General features: G+C 39.4%; 1 protein-coding gene across 2 annotated transcripts; it reads left to right on the top strand.

The window, feature by feature from the left end:
* The first annotated feature begins 452 nt into the window (after positions 1-452).
* LOC134678330 (nuclear pore glycoprotein p62) lies at positions 453-16,776 on the top strand. 2 transcript variants are annotated; one of them, XM_063536863.1, is made up of 16 exons: positions 453-672; positions 1,059-1,115; positions 1,430-1,486; positions 3,109-3,225; positions 4,001-4,128; positions 7,411-7,483; positions 7,772-7,866; positions 8,359-8,437; positions 9,411-9,575; positions 10,133-10,741; positions 11,443-11,529; positions 12,427-12,508; positions 13,364-13,532; positions 14,089-14,261; positions 14,930-15,041; positions 15,747-16,776. In XM_063536863.1, the coding sequence occupies exons 1-16, from the start codon at positions 606-608 to the stop codon at positions 15,903-15,905; spliced, it is 2,229 nt and encodes a 742-aa protein (XP_063392933.1). In that variant the 5' UTR covers positions 453-605; the 3' UTR covers positions 15,906-16,776. The 2 variants fall into 2 exon arrangements, with proteins under 2 accessions (XP_063392933.1, XP_063392941.1); XM_063536871.1 differs by lacking the exon at positions 1,430-1,486.
* The last annotated feature ends 29 nt before the right edge of the window (positions 16,777-16,805 follow it).

Here is a 16,805-nt window from a genome sequence, read left to right as displayed (position 1 = left end):
TTTATAATTAGTGAATCAATGGAATTACTGGTGTAGAACTAAAAGGATTATAAGTAGGTACCCGGAATTGCTAGCGCGTTGGACTGGCTATCCAAAGATGTGGGTTCGAATCCTACGTTGGCCAGAGTTACTTACGCATGTAGCTGGTGCAGGCGTTGCGCAGATGCATATAACCTGAGCAAGTATCCCGACATGAGCATTTTACATAAAAGTGTGCAAACGCCATAAACATGCAATGCAATCATTTGCCAAAGAAAATATAATCACTGCTGCGACTCTTGCATTGCAAAACCGAAAAGAGTACTGTGTATATAGGCTTTACAATCAACATCAATTTATGCTTGGCCAATAACCTAGAATCAATCTCATTCAAAAATACAGTAACGAAAAAAAAGAATGCGCCAACTGTCAAAAGTGTCAAATTCACCAACCGCCAGAATCGCGGACTCTTTATGTTGACAGAGTGGTGAAATAATATAATTGACTTTTTTTTTGCATATTTTAAAGTAATACTCAAAATTCACTACAGGTTAATTAAAAATATACTGTTAAACACAACGCGTGACAAATATTCGTGAGTTAAAATTTGATCTAGGTTCGAAATCATGTCACTGTTTGGATCACCAGCCACGACTTCCGCAGGAACCTTCGGCACTGCTACGCCTTCTACAGGTATAAACAAATGATCAAAATTATATAATTTATCATTTCATTAGTAAATAATGTGATTTGTCAGAAATAATCCATACACAAACATTTGAACATAACCTCTAAATGTGCTTGTCAGCAAAATAAACCATAGTATTTTCTTTACTTAGGCCTGGGGCCTGATAATCTGGCATTCTATCCAAAACAAATATGAAAGTGTAGAGTTCTTACATGTTAATATTTGTTATATAGCAATTTTTTAACAACTAATCACAATTAAATACAATATTGATCCACAGATCCTGGTAACAGCATTGATTTGTGTCTTTATTACTAAGATTTTACCTTAGTTATTAATGTTTTCTATGTAATTAAGTAAAAAATATGATCTAATGAAAAATTACTTTCAGGCTTTGCATTTGGCGCAACGGGTGATAACAAATCAGTATTTGGATCAGCAAACACAGGTATGTTATGCTTTTACAATTTCTTTGGGTCCTATATCAAACATTTTACACAAAAAGGTCTTGCTCTTCCATTATAGGGCAATAGGTCAAAAATCATAAGATGTCCATAAGTATCAATATAGACAATGTATTTACTTTTAGCATCCGGCCAAAATTGCCAATGTCATAGATATTTTTTGCAAAGATAGAAGATAACTGCGATAACTGCTCACAAACCAAAACCTGCCAATACAAACGCAAATTTCATTTGTTATGTTTAGAAAGTAAAGTTGATATTAGCACAGTAAATTCAAACATACATTGAAATGTTGCAGGCTTTTCTTTTGGTAGTGGTGATGCGGCAAAGCCCACTTTTGGAGCAGCAACTACTGGTAACGCCACCGTGTTATATGTTGCTTGTATAAGGGCTGATTTAGATGGCGCGCGAACTCGCATGCGACTTTAGTTATATTGAGGACTTTTGTTTATGTCCAATTCAACCAACAGATCAAAACTGTAATGTAGTGAAACTCTCATGCGAGTTCTCGCATCGTCTCAATAAGCCCTAAGTTAAGAGCTTAGGTATTATTAAATTTTCTTCTAGTCCATTTTATTTTTAGTGTGTATGTTGTAGTACCATATTCAATATTTCACTTGGATTATCCCTCGTAATCAATATACAATTTTTTAATTTTTTAATTCTTGTTGGTAGTGCCCCTGGCTAATAGGCATGGATGTTTCAATGTAGATAAGTATTTATATACCCCTATTGTATTATATGTATATCAACGTCAACACAACCCTTACTTACTGAGCTTACAGTGGGACTTGATTGATTTGTATAAAATTGTCCTTATAATATTTATTTATATATTTTTTCCATGCCTTAAGGGGACCACAGATTACCAGTTCGCCAGACGATATCAGCACAAAACAGATAGGTACAGAAATCAATCTACATACAAAGTGCGCTCGAGCAACGCACACATAGACACTGCTCACGGACACGATATCTCGGACCGGTTGGGACTACTGCGACCGCGAGTACCATCCGCTTGAAACACGCGTCTGTGAACTTTTTCGTGCAATAATGGAGAAACAAACAAAAAGTTATTATAACTGTTCAGTTCAGTGGACGGTTGTTTAAATTCAACATTAAACGGTGAATTGACGTTTTTTAAGCTACTTATCAGTGGTTTCAGAGATAATGCGAATTTATTACATTGTACATGAAAATGCGAATTTATTATATTACACTTTAAAATATAATAATCGTGCTTTTCGCCAGTCTCGAAATCATCGCAAGATATTTTCTGTGACAAATTTGTAATATAACAATGACATTAAAATTTTAATATTTGAGTTATTAATGTCATTATTAATTTTTATTTCTATTCTTCCCGTTTCATCCTCAACAGCAACTAATCAAACAACTAGATACGAGATACGATACGATAGATACGAGTGCCACTAGCACGATAGTTTTTTGTGCATAAGCCATAGTTGACAGCGTAGGTATGAAAAGTAAAGTACATACATGTGATTGACTTCTGTACCTATCTCTTTTGTGATATCAGCCTGTCAGTTGTTCGGAACTGTCATCTTTTGCATTTAACTGATAGGCTGATATTGTCTGGGGAACTGGTAATGTGTGGGCCCCTTTATACATACTAGCCATGGAGCAGTCTCTGAGTATGCAACATGTTTGTCCTTGATGAGTTTACACTTGAACACTGAGCCAAACTAAAACTTTGTGGTCTACTTCAACTAAATCTTTCAGTAACAGGGCATACTTACAACAAACTTTCTTTTTTACCAAAAACCAGACATTTGTTACAGTCAACTGTATTCTTATATGGTTATCTGTTTTATTGTTATATTATATCCACACTTAGTTGTTCATCAGTGTTGGGTGATTCTGCATGGTATGCCAGCTAGGTGTTTAGCCAGCATAATTCCATCCTCCTATATCCTTATCCGTATGTTTTTATTGAAGATCTAAATTGTATTTCAGAGAATAAACCAGCATTCAGCTTCAACAGTCCGACCAGCAATGCACCAGCATTTGGGGCCAGCTCTTCATTTTCATTTGGATCAGCAGCTAAAACTACTGCTCCCACTTCGTCATTATGTAAGCTCATTTTTTTACAAAAAGGAACAAATGAACATGGGAATTTTGAAGCAAAGTAGGCATATTTTTACGGTATTTTAGCCATCAGCAGATAAAATAGTGATTAGAATATGCATTATTCCCCCTATGTCTAGAAGGTTGAGTACGGGTAATTGTAGGGAAGTCACTTTACATGTGTCTTTCTGGCACAATATCCATACATTCATTGCAGTATCACTTATTTCTTTTTTATTTTAGCTTAACATTTATGGAACTAGTATATTCTTAGGAAGAAGTATTACGCTGCACTTAATGCCACTGTAGTAGTAGTAGTAGTAGTAGTAAACTCTTTATTGTACAAAAAGACATATTAAAAATAAGATACAATTAGCAAGAAGTACAAAGGCGAACTTATCCCTTTGAGGGATCTCTTCCAGTTAACCTTTGAGTAGATGAGAGGAGAGAGTGAAAAGAGGGTGACAAATGCAGCAAAATGTACAACAAGGTACCAGAAAGATAAAGGATATAAATACATACAAAATTTATAGGATAAACATACATGTATTACATAAAGAGGAATGGGGAAAATACACTAAAAATCGGAAAGAATTAGAACGATATAAAGCAACTATACAATAGAAATATAGACAAATTAATCAGTCAAATCAGATAACCACTGTATGTGTAATATTGATTTTTTTTTTGTAACTATTGTGATTGTATATTCTTGTAATACACATGTTTCTTGTAGACAAGATAAATAACTTTACGGCAATCAAAAACTGTTTGTTTACAGTTGGTTCTCCTAGTACAACAACCGCAGCACCGGCCTTCGGAGCGAGCAAGCCTCTCGGAGGCTTTGGTGGGTTCTCATCCCCGCCCAACCAAACAGTTGGGAGCCCCGGATTTGGCCAACCAGCACAGGTATGTATTTCAATTTTAACCAAATTAAACAAGTAACCAAAGAGAACAGAATTAATCTAAATAGTGTGACGGCACCAATCATGGACATGTTAAGCGCACTAAATTAGAATTTCGTTTAAAAATGGGATGTTTTTTGACGATACAAAAATGGTGATTTTTTTTTCGGCACTTAAATACATGAGGAACATTTAAACAAAACCAAAAATTCTGTATGTTTAATACATAATTAATAAAAAATATATAAATTGAAATTTACGAAATCACCATTGATGGACATCAAAAATTCAGTAATGGACACCCAGTCATGGACATGGACCCAATTATGAACATCCATTAATGGACACTTTTGTATTGAACACATAAATGAAACAAATGATGTCACAAATCAACTTTTATTAACGCTATTTGAACTTTCATTTAGATTTCTAAGTTATACTATAAGAGTTTTAGTCCGGTTGCCGGCTGCATGAAACAAACCTGATCAAAAAATAGAATATACCTACCCTGTAGAGGTACCTGACATTTAGTACCTTCCAACTTTCAACGCACTTGGTCGGCCTAGGCTTAACCTGGCAGATTTTGTACAAATGGCAAAAACGTTGGACAAAAAAACATCAAAAAAATACCTCATCGAAAAATGGAATGAAACTTGTATGGTAGGATACCTGACCTTGGGGGCAGTAAAAAAAAAGTGGTCGGCCTCACCTTAGCCTGGCAGTTTTTGCAGTCCGACCAGATTTATTGGACCACATGACACCTACAATTTACCTCATAGCAAAATAGAATTGTTGACGTATGTCTTGGTCGGCCTCACCTTAACCTGGCAGCTTTTGCAGTCCGACCAAATTTATAAAAAAAAAACATGAAAAAGACCTATCGAAAAATCGTATGAAACTTGTATGGCACGATAGCTGCCTTTGAGGACAGTAAAAAAAAATGGTCGGCCAAATCCTGTATTGGCCGGCCGATTGGCGATTGGGTCGATCAAATTTGTGGTACCACGTGAGAGCTACAATTTACCTCATCAAGAAATAGAATTGGCAGTTTTTGCTGCCAGGCTACGAGTTTTTGCAGTCCAACCAAATTTGTGGTACCACGTGACAGCTACAATTTACCTATAGGATGAAAAAAACGGATTATAATAGCTAAAATAAACCTATTGACATATGGCTTGGTCGGCCTCACCTTAGCCTGGCAGTTTTTGCAGTTCCACCAAATCTGTGGTACCACGTGACAGCTACAATCCCTACAATTTACCTCATCGAAAAATAGAATGAAACAAACAGATTATAATAGCTAAAATAAACCTGTTGACGTATGGCTTGGTCGGCCTCACCTTAGCCTGGCAGTTTTTGCAGTTCCACCAAATCTGTGGTACCACGTGACAGCTACAATCCCTACAATTTACCTCATCGAAAAATAGAATGAAACAAACAGATTATAATAGCTAAAATAAACCTGTTGACGTGTCTTGGTCGGCCTCACCATAACCAGTCAGTTTTTGCAGTCCGACCACAGTTATAAAAAAATCATCAAAAAAATCTTATCGAAAAATCGTATGAAACTTGTATGGTACGATAGCTGCCTTTGAGGACAGTAAAAAAAATGGTCGGCCAAATCCTGTATTGGCCGGCCGATTGGCGATTGGGTCGATCAAATTTGTGGTACCACGTGAGAGCTACAATTTACCTCATCAAGAAATAGAATTGGCAGTTTTTGCTGCCAGGCTACGAGTTTTTGCAGTCCAACCAAATTTGTGGTACCACGTGACAGCTATAATTTACCTTGTCGAAAAATAGGATGAAAAAAACGGATTATAATAGTTAAAATAAACCTGTTGACGTATGGTTTGGTCGGCCTCACCTTAGCCTGGCAGTTTTTGTAGTCCGACCAAATTTGTGGTACCGCGTGACAGCTATTATTTGCCTCATCGAAAAATAGGATGAATAAAAAACGGATTATAATAGCAAAAAAACCTGTTGACGTATGGCTTGGTCGGCCTCGCCTTAGCCTGGCAGTTTTTGCAGTCCGACCACATTTATCCATCCATCTAAGACAAAACAAAGAGCCCAATTATGGACAACTAAAAATACCCAGTTATGGACATCGTCCATTATTGGAAAATAAAGAGCAATCACAAAATCAACCCAACTCAAATGTTTAGTGCAATAAATTAAATAATTTAACACAATAAACTAAAAAAGTAATAAAAAGCTTAAGCTTGGACACTTGTCCATTACTGAATTTCATAAAATATCGAATCCAGTAATGAACAAACCCCACAAAAAACTTATTGCTGTGATTGGACATATTCAACTTAGCTCAATTTACTTGCAATATAGTATTATTCAGTAAAAATAACATTAAATCTCATTACAACATAACACAAGATAATACCATGCACAAATATGTACTCACCTCCTTAACGATTTCAACAACAATAACGGATTTTTATGACCACCGCCCGCAACGAGATTTTACTTCGCAGCCATCTTAGAACAAAACGGCTGATTTTGGTGACATGTGTCAAAATGACAGCTCAAACGTCTATTGGTTATGCTTTAGTGTTGCCAGTTGAAAAATGTTGGGACAGTTGCTTAATAAATTCGATCAACGTAAAAAATGTCCATAATTGGTGCCGTGTCCATTACTGGTGCCGTCACCCTAGATGAGTATTTTGCCGTAATTAAGCATCCATGCCTGTCTTAATAACAAAACTTCCGTGAGACACTGACATCATCATCTTCCTCGCGTTATCCCGGCGTTATGCCAGGCGTGCGAAACTCCTGACTTCGGCCTAACTCGGCTCCGCTCGGCTCAGCATTGCTCCGAGCAATTTTTAGGGTTGGCACCACTTGACTTCCTTTTGCGTGCACGACCACAGATAAGATAATCACTTAAATTTTGACAACCCTAAATAGCCGAAAGGGATAGTGCCATATATTAGAAAGGGATAGTATGATTCGACCCTGAACCGCTGTCAAACTTCGGTTTTGTAGGAAGCTTCCTTTCTGTACGGTAGTACTATTATTTATTCTGTGGTTATGCCACGGCTCATGAGAGCCTGGGGTTCGTTTGGCAACTAATCCCAAGAATTGGCGTAGGCACTAGTTTTTACGAAAGCGACTGTAAACTAGGCCTTATTGGGATTAGTCCGGTCCCAATCCGTCCGGTCCGTGAGACACTGACATATGATAAATGATACCGCGTCAATAGCCGGGTTCACACAGAGCGAGCATACGCGCGAGGCAATTTCCTCATATATTTTTTCTTGTTACTCAGACTGGAGGACAGAGTTCACCGTTCGGCGGTGCCACGCAGACACCCGCATTAGGACAAGCTGGGCAGGCCCAAGGTAATGCCATTTCCTGCCTATTCTGAAAGTTCAAGATACTTGTTTTATGTGTGGCCAGCCTCTAAGAAGTCTATAATAGTCAATGATTATCCAAATATGACATTGTACGTAATATTTGCTGTATGACCAAAATCTGAATACTAGACATATTAACCTTGAAGGGAATAACCATAACAGTAGTATAACCATAGCGTTTCGTATCCGTATAATATTGGTTTGTATTCTGCCCTTCGTTTCTGTTTGTTTACAATTTCAATTGAAAAGAGTAAAAGACTATGCTGATTTCAGGGTTAACATTCGGCTCGCCGGCGAACGCGAACAAGCCTGCCAGTGCGTTCGCATTCGCTACGCCCACGTCAGGCTTCTCCGCGCCTCAGCCCGCCGTAAGTATTCATTGCTTGTATCTAAAGACTCATTTTGTACGAAAATTACCATCTAGTACAATAAGCTTTCATGACTACGCGGTTTTGCTTGACGGTCATCATAATTCTTTCATATTACCAGTGTCGCTGGACTATTCGGACGCTATCGGCTCCGTTCTGCTCATTGGTCTTATATTGTATACTTACCCCCTTATTCATAAACGCGCTACAATCCTTAATTAGCTAATAATCGTTTGTCCTTATCTGTCATTTTGACTTATGTAATTGTAAGTAAGGGATAAAAAATAATTTAAACTTGACAACCCCAAATTAGAAATGGACAACATGATTCGTCCCTGAATCACTGTCAAATTTCGGCTTTGTAGGAAGTGTAATTTTTGTATGTTAGTACTATTATTTATTCTGTGATATTACTAAAATACGTCAGTCATTCTCATTACATAAAAGCATTGACAATAATTCTTTTAACACTTTTTTCTATGTTTGCTAAAGGCTACAACCGCGCAGGCTCCAAGTTTCGGCGCCGCGACGCCGGCGGGAGGCTTCGGCAGTTTCGGTACCACTACTGCTGGTGAGACTTATGATGTTATTGCTAGGGTTGATATTCCACTTGTCCAATTTCTTGGTCCAATGTAGTAGTAGTAGTAGTAGTAAACTCTTTATTGTACAAAAAGACATATTAAAAATAACATACAATTAGCAAGAAGTACAAAGGCGAACTTATCCCTTTGAGGGATCTCTTCCAGTTAACCTTTGAGTAGATGAGAGGAGAGAGTGAAAAGAGGGTGACAAATGCAGCAAAATGTACAACAAGGTACCAGAAAGATAAAGGATATAACCTCCTAAGGCCCAGCCATACAAATGAAAAATGCAAAAATAGCCACAGAAATTTGAACCTACAATGTAGGAAATAGAGTTGATTTTGCGTTGTTCAAAAACTGAACGAAACAGAGCAAAAGCAACTCTGTTCCAATCGAATATGATTTAAATTTCTTTGAACTGAATAAGTACTATAGGTAGGACCTTGGGCCTTAGGAGGATAAATACATACAAAATTTATAGGATAAACATACATATATTACACAAAAAGGAAAGGGGAAAATACACTAAAAATTGGAAAGAATTAGAACGATATAAAGCAACTATACAATAGAAATATAGACAAATTAATCAGTCAAATCAGATAACCATAGCTTCTTCAATTTTCAATTTTTTTCAATGTGCATTACGTCTCACTGTCTCACTACGCAAAATGTGAGACGCAAATACACAAAGAAACTGGACAGGTGGAATTTTTCCATATAAAGCTAGCCTATCGTAGCAAAATAGTAATGGCTTTATTCACGGAATAAATTTTGACTTATGTATTTGTAAGAAGGGATAAAACATAGTAAGTTACTGAGGCTTGTAAAGTTTTACGAATAAGGGGTAGTTTGGCGAGAATAGTTGGCGCGAAGTTTAGTATTTAAAACATATGTTTATGAACACAGTTTATGCCAAGTTTGGATAATTTTAAACAGCGTTTTCGGCATATTTTCCTGCAGCACCACAGGCAGCGGCGACAACTGCCACTGGGTTCGGGTTCGGCCAGACCTCTACTCCGGCGCAGGGGCTCAACCTGACCCAGCCCGCATCGGGGGCGGCCACGGGGCTGAGCTTCGGGTCCACCTTCGGGAAGCCCGCAGCGACACAACCTGCAACCGGTTTAGGTGAGTCGTCTAATAATTACCAGCCTACTCTTTCTGATCTAAAAGCAAGTATGCTGTGGAGATAGGATAGGAGTAGTAGAAAAAATGTACGAAAAAGAGCGAAGAGCACGCGCGGCTGACATCATTTAAATACCATTTAATGTCATTACATTGTGATGTAAGTCTAAGCACCATTAATACAAATTATAAGAACACTTCTGGAACTAAATTGTCAAGTAACATTGACATAGATATCTGGGGACTGGCTTTACGGGCAATAATGAGGCATGACAGGGGCCAATACTACGGTGTGAAACCGCTACAAAGCGATTGGTTGATGAGTTCGTATCACGCGCGCGATTGGTTGACGAGTTCGCATTACGCGCGCTATTGGTTGCAACTAGCTGCACGATTCGCTGGAATTCGTGAGTAACACCGGTAGTACTATTAGTTATTCTGTGGTAATACCGCTGAACTAGTACCATTTTTGTGCCCCATTAGCTCGTCCTTAGATATTATACGTCAATGTCAAATAACTATTCAAATCCGCATCTTGCACTACTTCACTTTATCTACAGGTTTCTCTGCGCCACAAGCCACCCAAGCTTCGAGCCTCGGTTTCGGTACAACTCCAGCGACAACTCAAGCAACGGGACTCGGTTTCGGAGCAGCACCGTCAACTCAAGGAACTGGACTGAGTTTTGGAGCCGCACCAGCATCTACCCAAGCAACTGGGCTTAGTTTTGGAACAACACCCGCGTCAACAGGCACTGGACTCAGTTTTGGAACTACTACTTCCGCTACTCAGGGAACGGGGCTTAGTTTTGGAACAACTCCAGCATCAACACAAGGAACTGGACTTAGTTTTGGTGCAACTCCAGCTTCCACACCAGCGACTGGTCTTAGTTTCGGGGCGCCGGCTTCCACCGGTACTGGACTTAGTTTCGGAGCAACGCCGGCCTCGAGTGGAACTGGGCTTAGTTTTGGAGCTGGATCTACAGCTCAAACGACGGCTAGCCTCGGTTTTGGAGCGGCTTCAACGACCGCGACGACGGCCGGGCTCAGTTTTGGGACGACGTCGACCGCGGCCACTTCAGCAGCAACTGGGCTCAGTTTTGGAACTGCGACTAGCAGTGCACTTGGTTTTGGGAAAACTCCGGCTAGTACTGCTGCCACTACTGCCGCTAGTGAGTATTATATGTTCCATTAAATATATTTTTGAAGAAACATAATCTCATGATCATACGTTCCGTTTCGTTTACCTGTATCACAGAATAAGTAATAGTATTATCATACCTGTGTAATATCAACAAAAGGAGAAATTTGAGCATAAAATTTTATTTATTCACTTACAGTATTATGTTTTCCAAATTTGATATATTAAGGACGGGTCATCCACGTATTTTAAGTTGAAAAACGCTCGACATGCTTCACTCTGGAGTGTCATCAGGAGCTTGCGTTGACGGTGACGGACCGGCGCAGCCTGCAACATGTCGAGCGTTTTTCGACTTAAAATACGTGAGTGACCCGTTCGTAATATATTTAACATGTCTGTGTCTCACCACAGAATAAATAATAGTACTAGGTAAACAAGCACAGATATGGCCGCTAGGTGGCGACAGCTCCACGTGCGGCTTATGGCAAACCCCAAAATTGGGGTAGAACGGATGTACTTTTAGCTACCTGTAGCAAAGCGACGAAATCGCGGAGTGAGCCAAGCCTGGTCTCACGGAAATGTTGTTATTAAAATTCCAAATTTGATGTTATCATATCTTGTTAGTTTGACATCGCGCCTATCGTGTACGGCGCGTCACGCACTACGCTACGCTCGTCAGTTGACGTCTTTAACCCTTTGATCGCGGGTTAAATAATAACTTAATGTTTCCAGCAAGCTTCCAGCTCGGCAAACCGGCCACAACCAGCGCTGGCGGATTCAGTCTCACCTCGACCGCCAGCACACAACCTTCATCCGCGGGTATGTACAAAAAATAACAAACTGGCTAGTGTCCTAATAAAATTAAGAAAAAAACGTGTCTAATGACAAATACTTGATATTTCGTATTAAAATTTATAGATAAATCGTAAAAAATATTACAAAATTCTAGTTGATTATAGCATCGAAATACGTCTTCGCATGTTTGACATTCAAAGTTCGGGTCTGTATAAAATTGTTATTAATTTAAAACGTACACAATGCTTACTAGCACCATACACAACAATTAGCATCACATCTCTCATGTGGACATACCCAAAGTTACGGGCGATAAAGCCTAATTTTGTGATTGATCCCTTGTCTACAAGTGTTTTTTATATAAAATTTCTGTTCATACACTTATTACCAAGTAAAAAACATTGACACTTAGTAGACATCTGCTCTGCCAGGGTAACTTAATACTTTAATTTTATTAGGCACGGGTTAACAAATTATAAACCTAAACCTTCCTCAAGAATCACTCTATTGATAGGTGAAAACCGCATGAAAATCCGTTCAGTAGTTTTTTGGTTTATTGCGAACATACACACAAACAGACCCGCGGCGGGGGACTTCATTTTATAAGGTGTACATACATACATACATATAATCACGCCTATTTCCCGGAGGGGTATGCAGAGACTACGGATTTCCACTTGCTACGATCCTGACATATCTCTTTCGCTTCCTTCACTTTCATAACATTCCTCATACACGCTCGCCGGTTTAGGGTGCTCTTGACTTGACCTTTCTTCAGGATTTGTCCAATTTGATCAGAGAAAGTCCGCCGAGGTCTACCCCTTCCAACTCTTCTTCTTCTCCCTTCTCCCTTATACACTCTCTTTGTTAGCTGTTATAAGGTGTAGTAATATTTTATCTTATTTATATCTTTATTTTTAGCATCCACGACAGCACCTTCCGGCATAACAGCGTTAGGAAAAACCACCGCCGCCACTACCATGCCGTCTCTACTCCCTGTAACGTAAGTAACATATTTGAAAAGAAACATACTAGTCCTAAACAGATTCACTAGTCATATGCCCTTTTCGGAAACGACTGGCAATGAACGAAAATTTATAGGATTGTTTCAATAAGAGGTAAAGTATAATAATAATTTTCAGTCTATAAACGTCCTACCCGGACCCGGGTATGTCCTTAAACTACGTCCAGGACCCGGGTATGTCCTTAAACCACGTCCAAGACCACCGGTGGACGGGCAGCAGCGTCCCTCAAATTCGGTGTACTCGATTGCGATCGCCAACCCGCCAAGCTTGGCGATTATGGCATTCACCCCCCAAAAAAGGGGGAGGCCTATGTTCAGCAGTGGACGTCTTATGGCTGAGATGATGATGAAACGTCCCACTGATGGGCACATGCCTCCTCTCATGCGCAAGAGGGCTTGGGCTATAGTCCCCACGCTAGCCCAATGCGGATTGGGGACTTCACATACACCCTTGAGTTTCTTCGCAGATGTACGCAGGTTTCCTCACGATGTTTTCCTTCACCGAAAAGCTAGTGGTAAATATCAAATGATATTTCGTACATAAGTTCCGAAAAACTCATTGGTACGAGCCAGGATTTGAACCCGCGACCTCCGGATTGAAAGTCGGACGTCATAAGCAGGCCACTGACGAGCCTTCCAAATGGATGCCGTTACAATGGATTCATGCAAATGGACGGCATCCTAATATTAAACATTGTACGTTTTTGACATTCACGGACCGATTTTGGATTGGAGCCACGCTATTTGGACTGTTGGAAGGCTCGTTAGTGGCCACCTATATCCACTCAGCCACCACCGCTCCAAAATATATTACATTTAATATTTCCTCCCCAGGACCACAGCAGCCGCGCCGCCTCAGCCAATCACCTCGATCACGTTCGCGCAGCTCGAAGAGAACATCAACAAGTGGACGCTAGAACTTGAGGAACAGGAGAAAACGTTCATCAACCAGGCCACGCAGATCAACGCGTGGGACCGGCTACTTATTGCTAATGGAGAAAAGGTACACATCAGTTATTTCCATGTTTAAATTTTAGTTCCCCTTTGATTATAACGGTAGAACGATGATCGTATCTTGAAGATAATTTATACTCATAGGTACAGAAAATCAGAAGTGACCTGTTCCCGAAGTTAAAAATATTTGTTAGATACCAACTTGTGGTTGTGACTTAATCGACCAGAATCTATTATTTTCATTATTTTCACCGACTTTGGGAGCTGATAAGATACATAAGAAGCCGGGTACTGACTGAGCAAGCAGCCTCGCGAGGCAAATCCTCGGTCAGTCAGGACGTGCCTCGCCCGAGGCTGTCTCGCGAGGCTGCTCGCTCAGTAAGTACCCGGCTAGATCCTAGCACCCAGGCCTTTTATTAAAATTTAAAAAAATAGAACAAGCGTTAGTCACCTTCGTAAGATTGATAGTGACAGGAGTTGGCCGTCTGTAAAATACTTCGACCGGCCAACTCCTGTTCGAAGTTGTCGCAAGCACTGATGTAACCCAAGTAACCTAAAATCTGATGAGGTTGAAGCGTCAATGATAATTTTACGTTACGTTTCAGATAGTAGAAGTAAACGACACCGTGCAAGCCGTGAAGAACGAGCAGCAAAGTCTCGAGTTGGAGCTCGACTTCGTGCTGGCGCAACAGAAGGAGCTCGAGGACTTGCTCGCGCCGCTCGAGAAACAGCTGCTCGAGTCCGGGGACAGGCCGCGAGATCCCGAGAGGGAGCAGATGTGAGTAAAAATTCAAACGCAAGTTTCAATTAGTCTTTCTGCACTCTCGCTTCGCGTCGTCCGTCAAAATCAAAACTCATCGAATAGGAAGTATTACTGCAATATAATATTTTAAACTTTCGCGTTTTGAATACATATTAACTCACATTATAGACGGGTCTAACGCGAATTATATTCAATTACCTTTATTTACCGACGTTTCGACACAGGTTTCACTGGTCGTGGTCGCGGCTGACTGATTGTCCCAGCGAAATGTCAAAACAGAGATTTGTGCATCTACCCGACGAATATAATTCGCGTTAGACCCGTCTATAATGTGAGTTAATATGTATTACTGCAATGTTCTGCCGCCAGAGTGCAGCACTAATTTGTTTAGTAAACCATAGAGTAACTTAAACATACTAGGCCTTTAACAGTTTTCACTTTGACATTGATGCATCCAGGAGGTTTGTTTACAGGTGGCCTACCGCGAAACGCGCAAATCGAAATTTCTTTTATCTGCCTCTCTATCGAGCGAATAGGCAAGAGTGAGAGAGAGGTAGAAACCGAACTTTCGATTGTCGTGTTTCACGGTAGGCCATGTGATTGGCCTAGGACGCCCTCTACGCAGTTTTGCGTAATATTCCCATTCCCGGCCTCTGCAATAATGTACTGTTAATTTATTACAGGTACAACTTAGCCGAAAACCTAGACTCGCAGCTGAAGACAATGTCGCAAGACTTGAAAGAAGTTATTGAACACCTCAACGAGACCAATAGAAGCCAAGACAGTAATGATCCAGTAAGTTTTTTTTTCCTACAATTTTGGTAGACGTTAGACGTGGTGCCCTAAGCAAGTGCTTAATTTGCAAGGGTTAAATGCCACGTTTTCATTTGTGAAATTCCTAAAATCCTAGTCCTAAAATCTCAATATATTTTATAATTTTTCTTTTGATTAGGATCTAAAAACCTTGTCGTCATTTTGAGTTGGAATGACATAAAATGTATAAAAAATAAAAAATGGAAGTTTTAATACTCAAAGATAGTATAGCATGCGCTATCGATCGATTAATTTATCTTCAGCCACGAGACATTTCACACCAAGAATAATGCTTGCTTTTTTTGCCATGCCATTGCCTCTCACTCTCTCATTAAAGCAAAATGTGAGACGTAGGTAATACACATTGGACAAATAAATTGGATAGATAATCAAATTTTATTTTATTTTATTACCACCCTTACATAGGTAACATTGGCGCGACAGTATTTCGCCGCCAGATAGATACCAGATTACCAGTCTGTTTGTATTGATTTTGGCGGGATCTTGCTCAGCACAGGGAGGAGTGGAAAGGGAGAGGGGAGGCCAGGAGGGGACACACACATAGGCTAATAAAAAAAAATATTAAAGAGGGACGGGTAATTCTATCTCGCGGCGAGATACTGTCGCGCCAATCATGTGCTAGCCCGGCTGCTAAGGAAAAATTAATCATCAATTGTTTGATTTCAGATCGGTCAAATAGGGCGCATTCTAAACGCACACATGTCGTCAATGCAGTGGATAGACAACTCCATCGCTCAGATATCAACCAAACTGGACCAGCTGAAAGCCACCCACGACACACTGAGGCGGGACAACGAAAGATCGTTTCATCTAGCTTATAACTAAATTATTTGTTGTTAGGCTTACTATTAATAAAAAATTCTGAGAAGAGACTTAAGTACTGAGAAAATAAGATAAACGAGTGCGTTTTAAATAATGTAGTATGGAGCGTAGCTAGCACAAAAGCCAACTGCAAAATACAGATGTGATGCAATTGAATGCAAGGGCCGGTTTTTTAATTTCGTGACGCGACGACAACCAAGCCGCATACAGCCAATAATAATATAGTCCATTTTAGCAATTTGTTACGTTCAAAATTCAAATTCGTACAGAGCGGCGCGTTGGTCGATATGGGACCGGGAGTTCTCCCGGTTGTGTCTGTTCATACATTACATACATACATACGGTATTTTTACCCTGTTGAGCCAAATGAATATTTTTGAAAAAAATATATGTTATAGAACATTAGTTTATACATAAAATACCCAAAATTCGTGGGTGTCCCCTATTTCGGAAATAATAAAAAAAAATTTGAAATATTAAAAGAGAAAATATTACTAATTATAAGGATATTTGGAAATCCATTTTTTTTTAAATAATTCATCTAGATTACTTACATAATGTGTATAAGTTACAAAAAAATCGGTTCGGTAGTTTAGTTAAAAAAAAATGAAAACCAATTTTCAATTTTTTTAATTTTCTCAAAAACCTGCAGCATTTTAGGGTTATTTTTTTTGTGAAATAGCATCTTACATCTGGCCTAATAAATTGGCAAAACAGCAATCAATTTGGCTTCTGGGGCCGATGCCCCATACAAACACGGCTAGACCCTTTATTTCTAAATATTGGAGAACAGAAGGCGATTCATAATTGTATTATTGAAACTGCAAGAACATTTTCCATCATTGTTATACAAGAATAAAAGAATTTTCAATGTCTTAATGTTTTATTTTAAAATATATAACA

The sequence above is a fragment of the Cydia fagiglandana genome, chromosome 2 (genome assembly GCF_963556715.1).
Source record: "Cydia fagiglandana chromosome 2, ilCydFagi1.1, whole genome shotgun sequence".
Lineage (NCBI taxonomy): Eukaryota > Metazoa > Arthropoda > Insecta > Lepidoptera > Tortricidae > Cydia > Cydia fagiglandana.
Note: the sequence above shows the minus strand (reverse complement) of the source record. Positions and strands in the feature narration are given on the sequence as shown.

Coding starts and splice junctions, on each gene's coding strand:
- LOC134678330 (XM_063536863.1), top strand. CDS start 606: ATGTCACTGTTTGGATCACCAGCCACGACTTCCGCAGGAACCTTCGGC. Junction 7,484..7,771: donor ACAAGCTGGGCAGGCCCAAG/GTAATGCCATTT, acceptor TGCTGATTTCAG/GGTTAACATTCGGCTCGCCG. Junction 7,867..8,358: donor TCTCCGCGCCTCAGCCCGCC/GTAAGTATTCAT, acceptor TGTTTGCTAAAG/GCTACAACCGCGCAGGCTCC.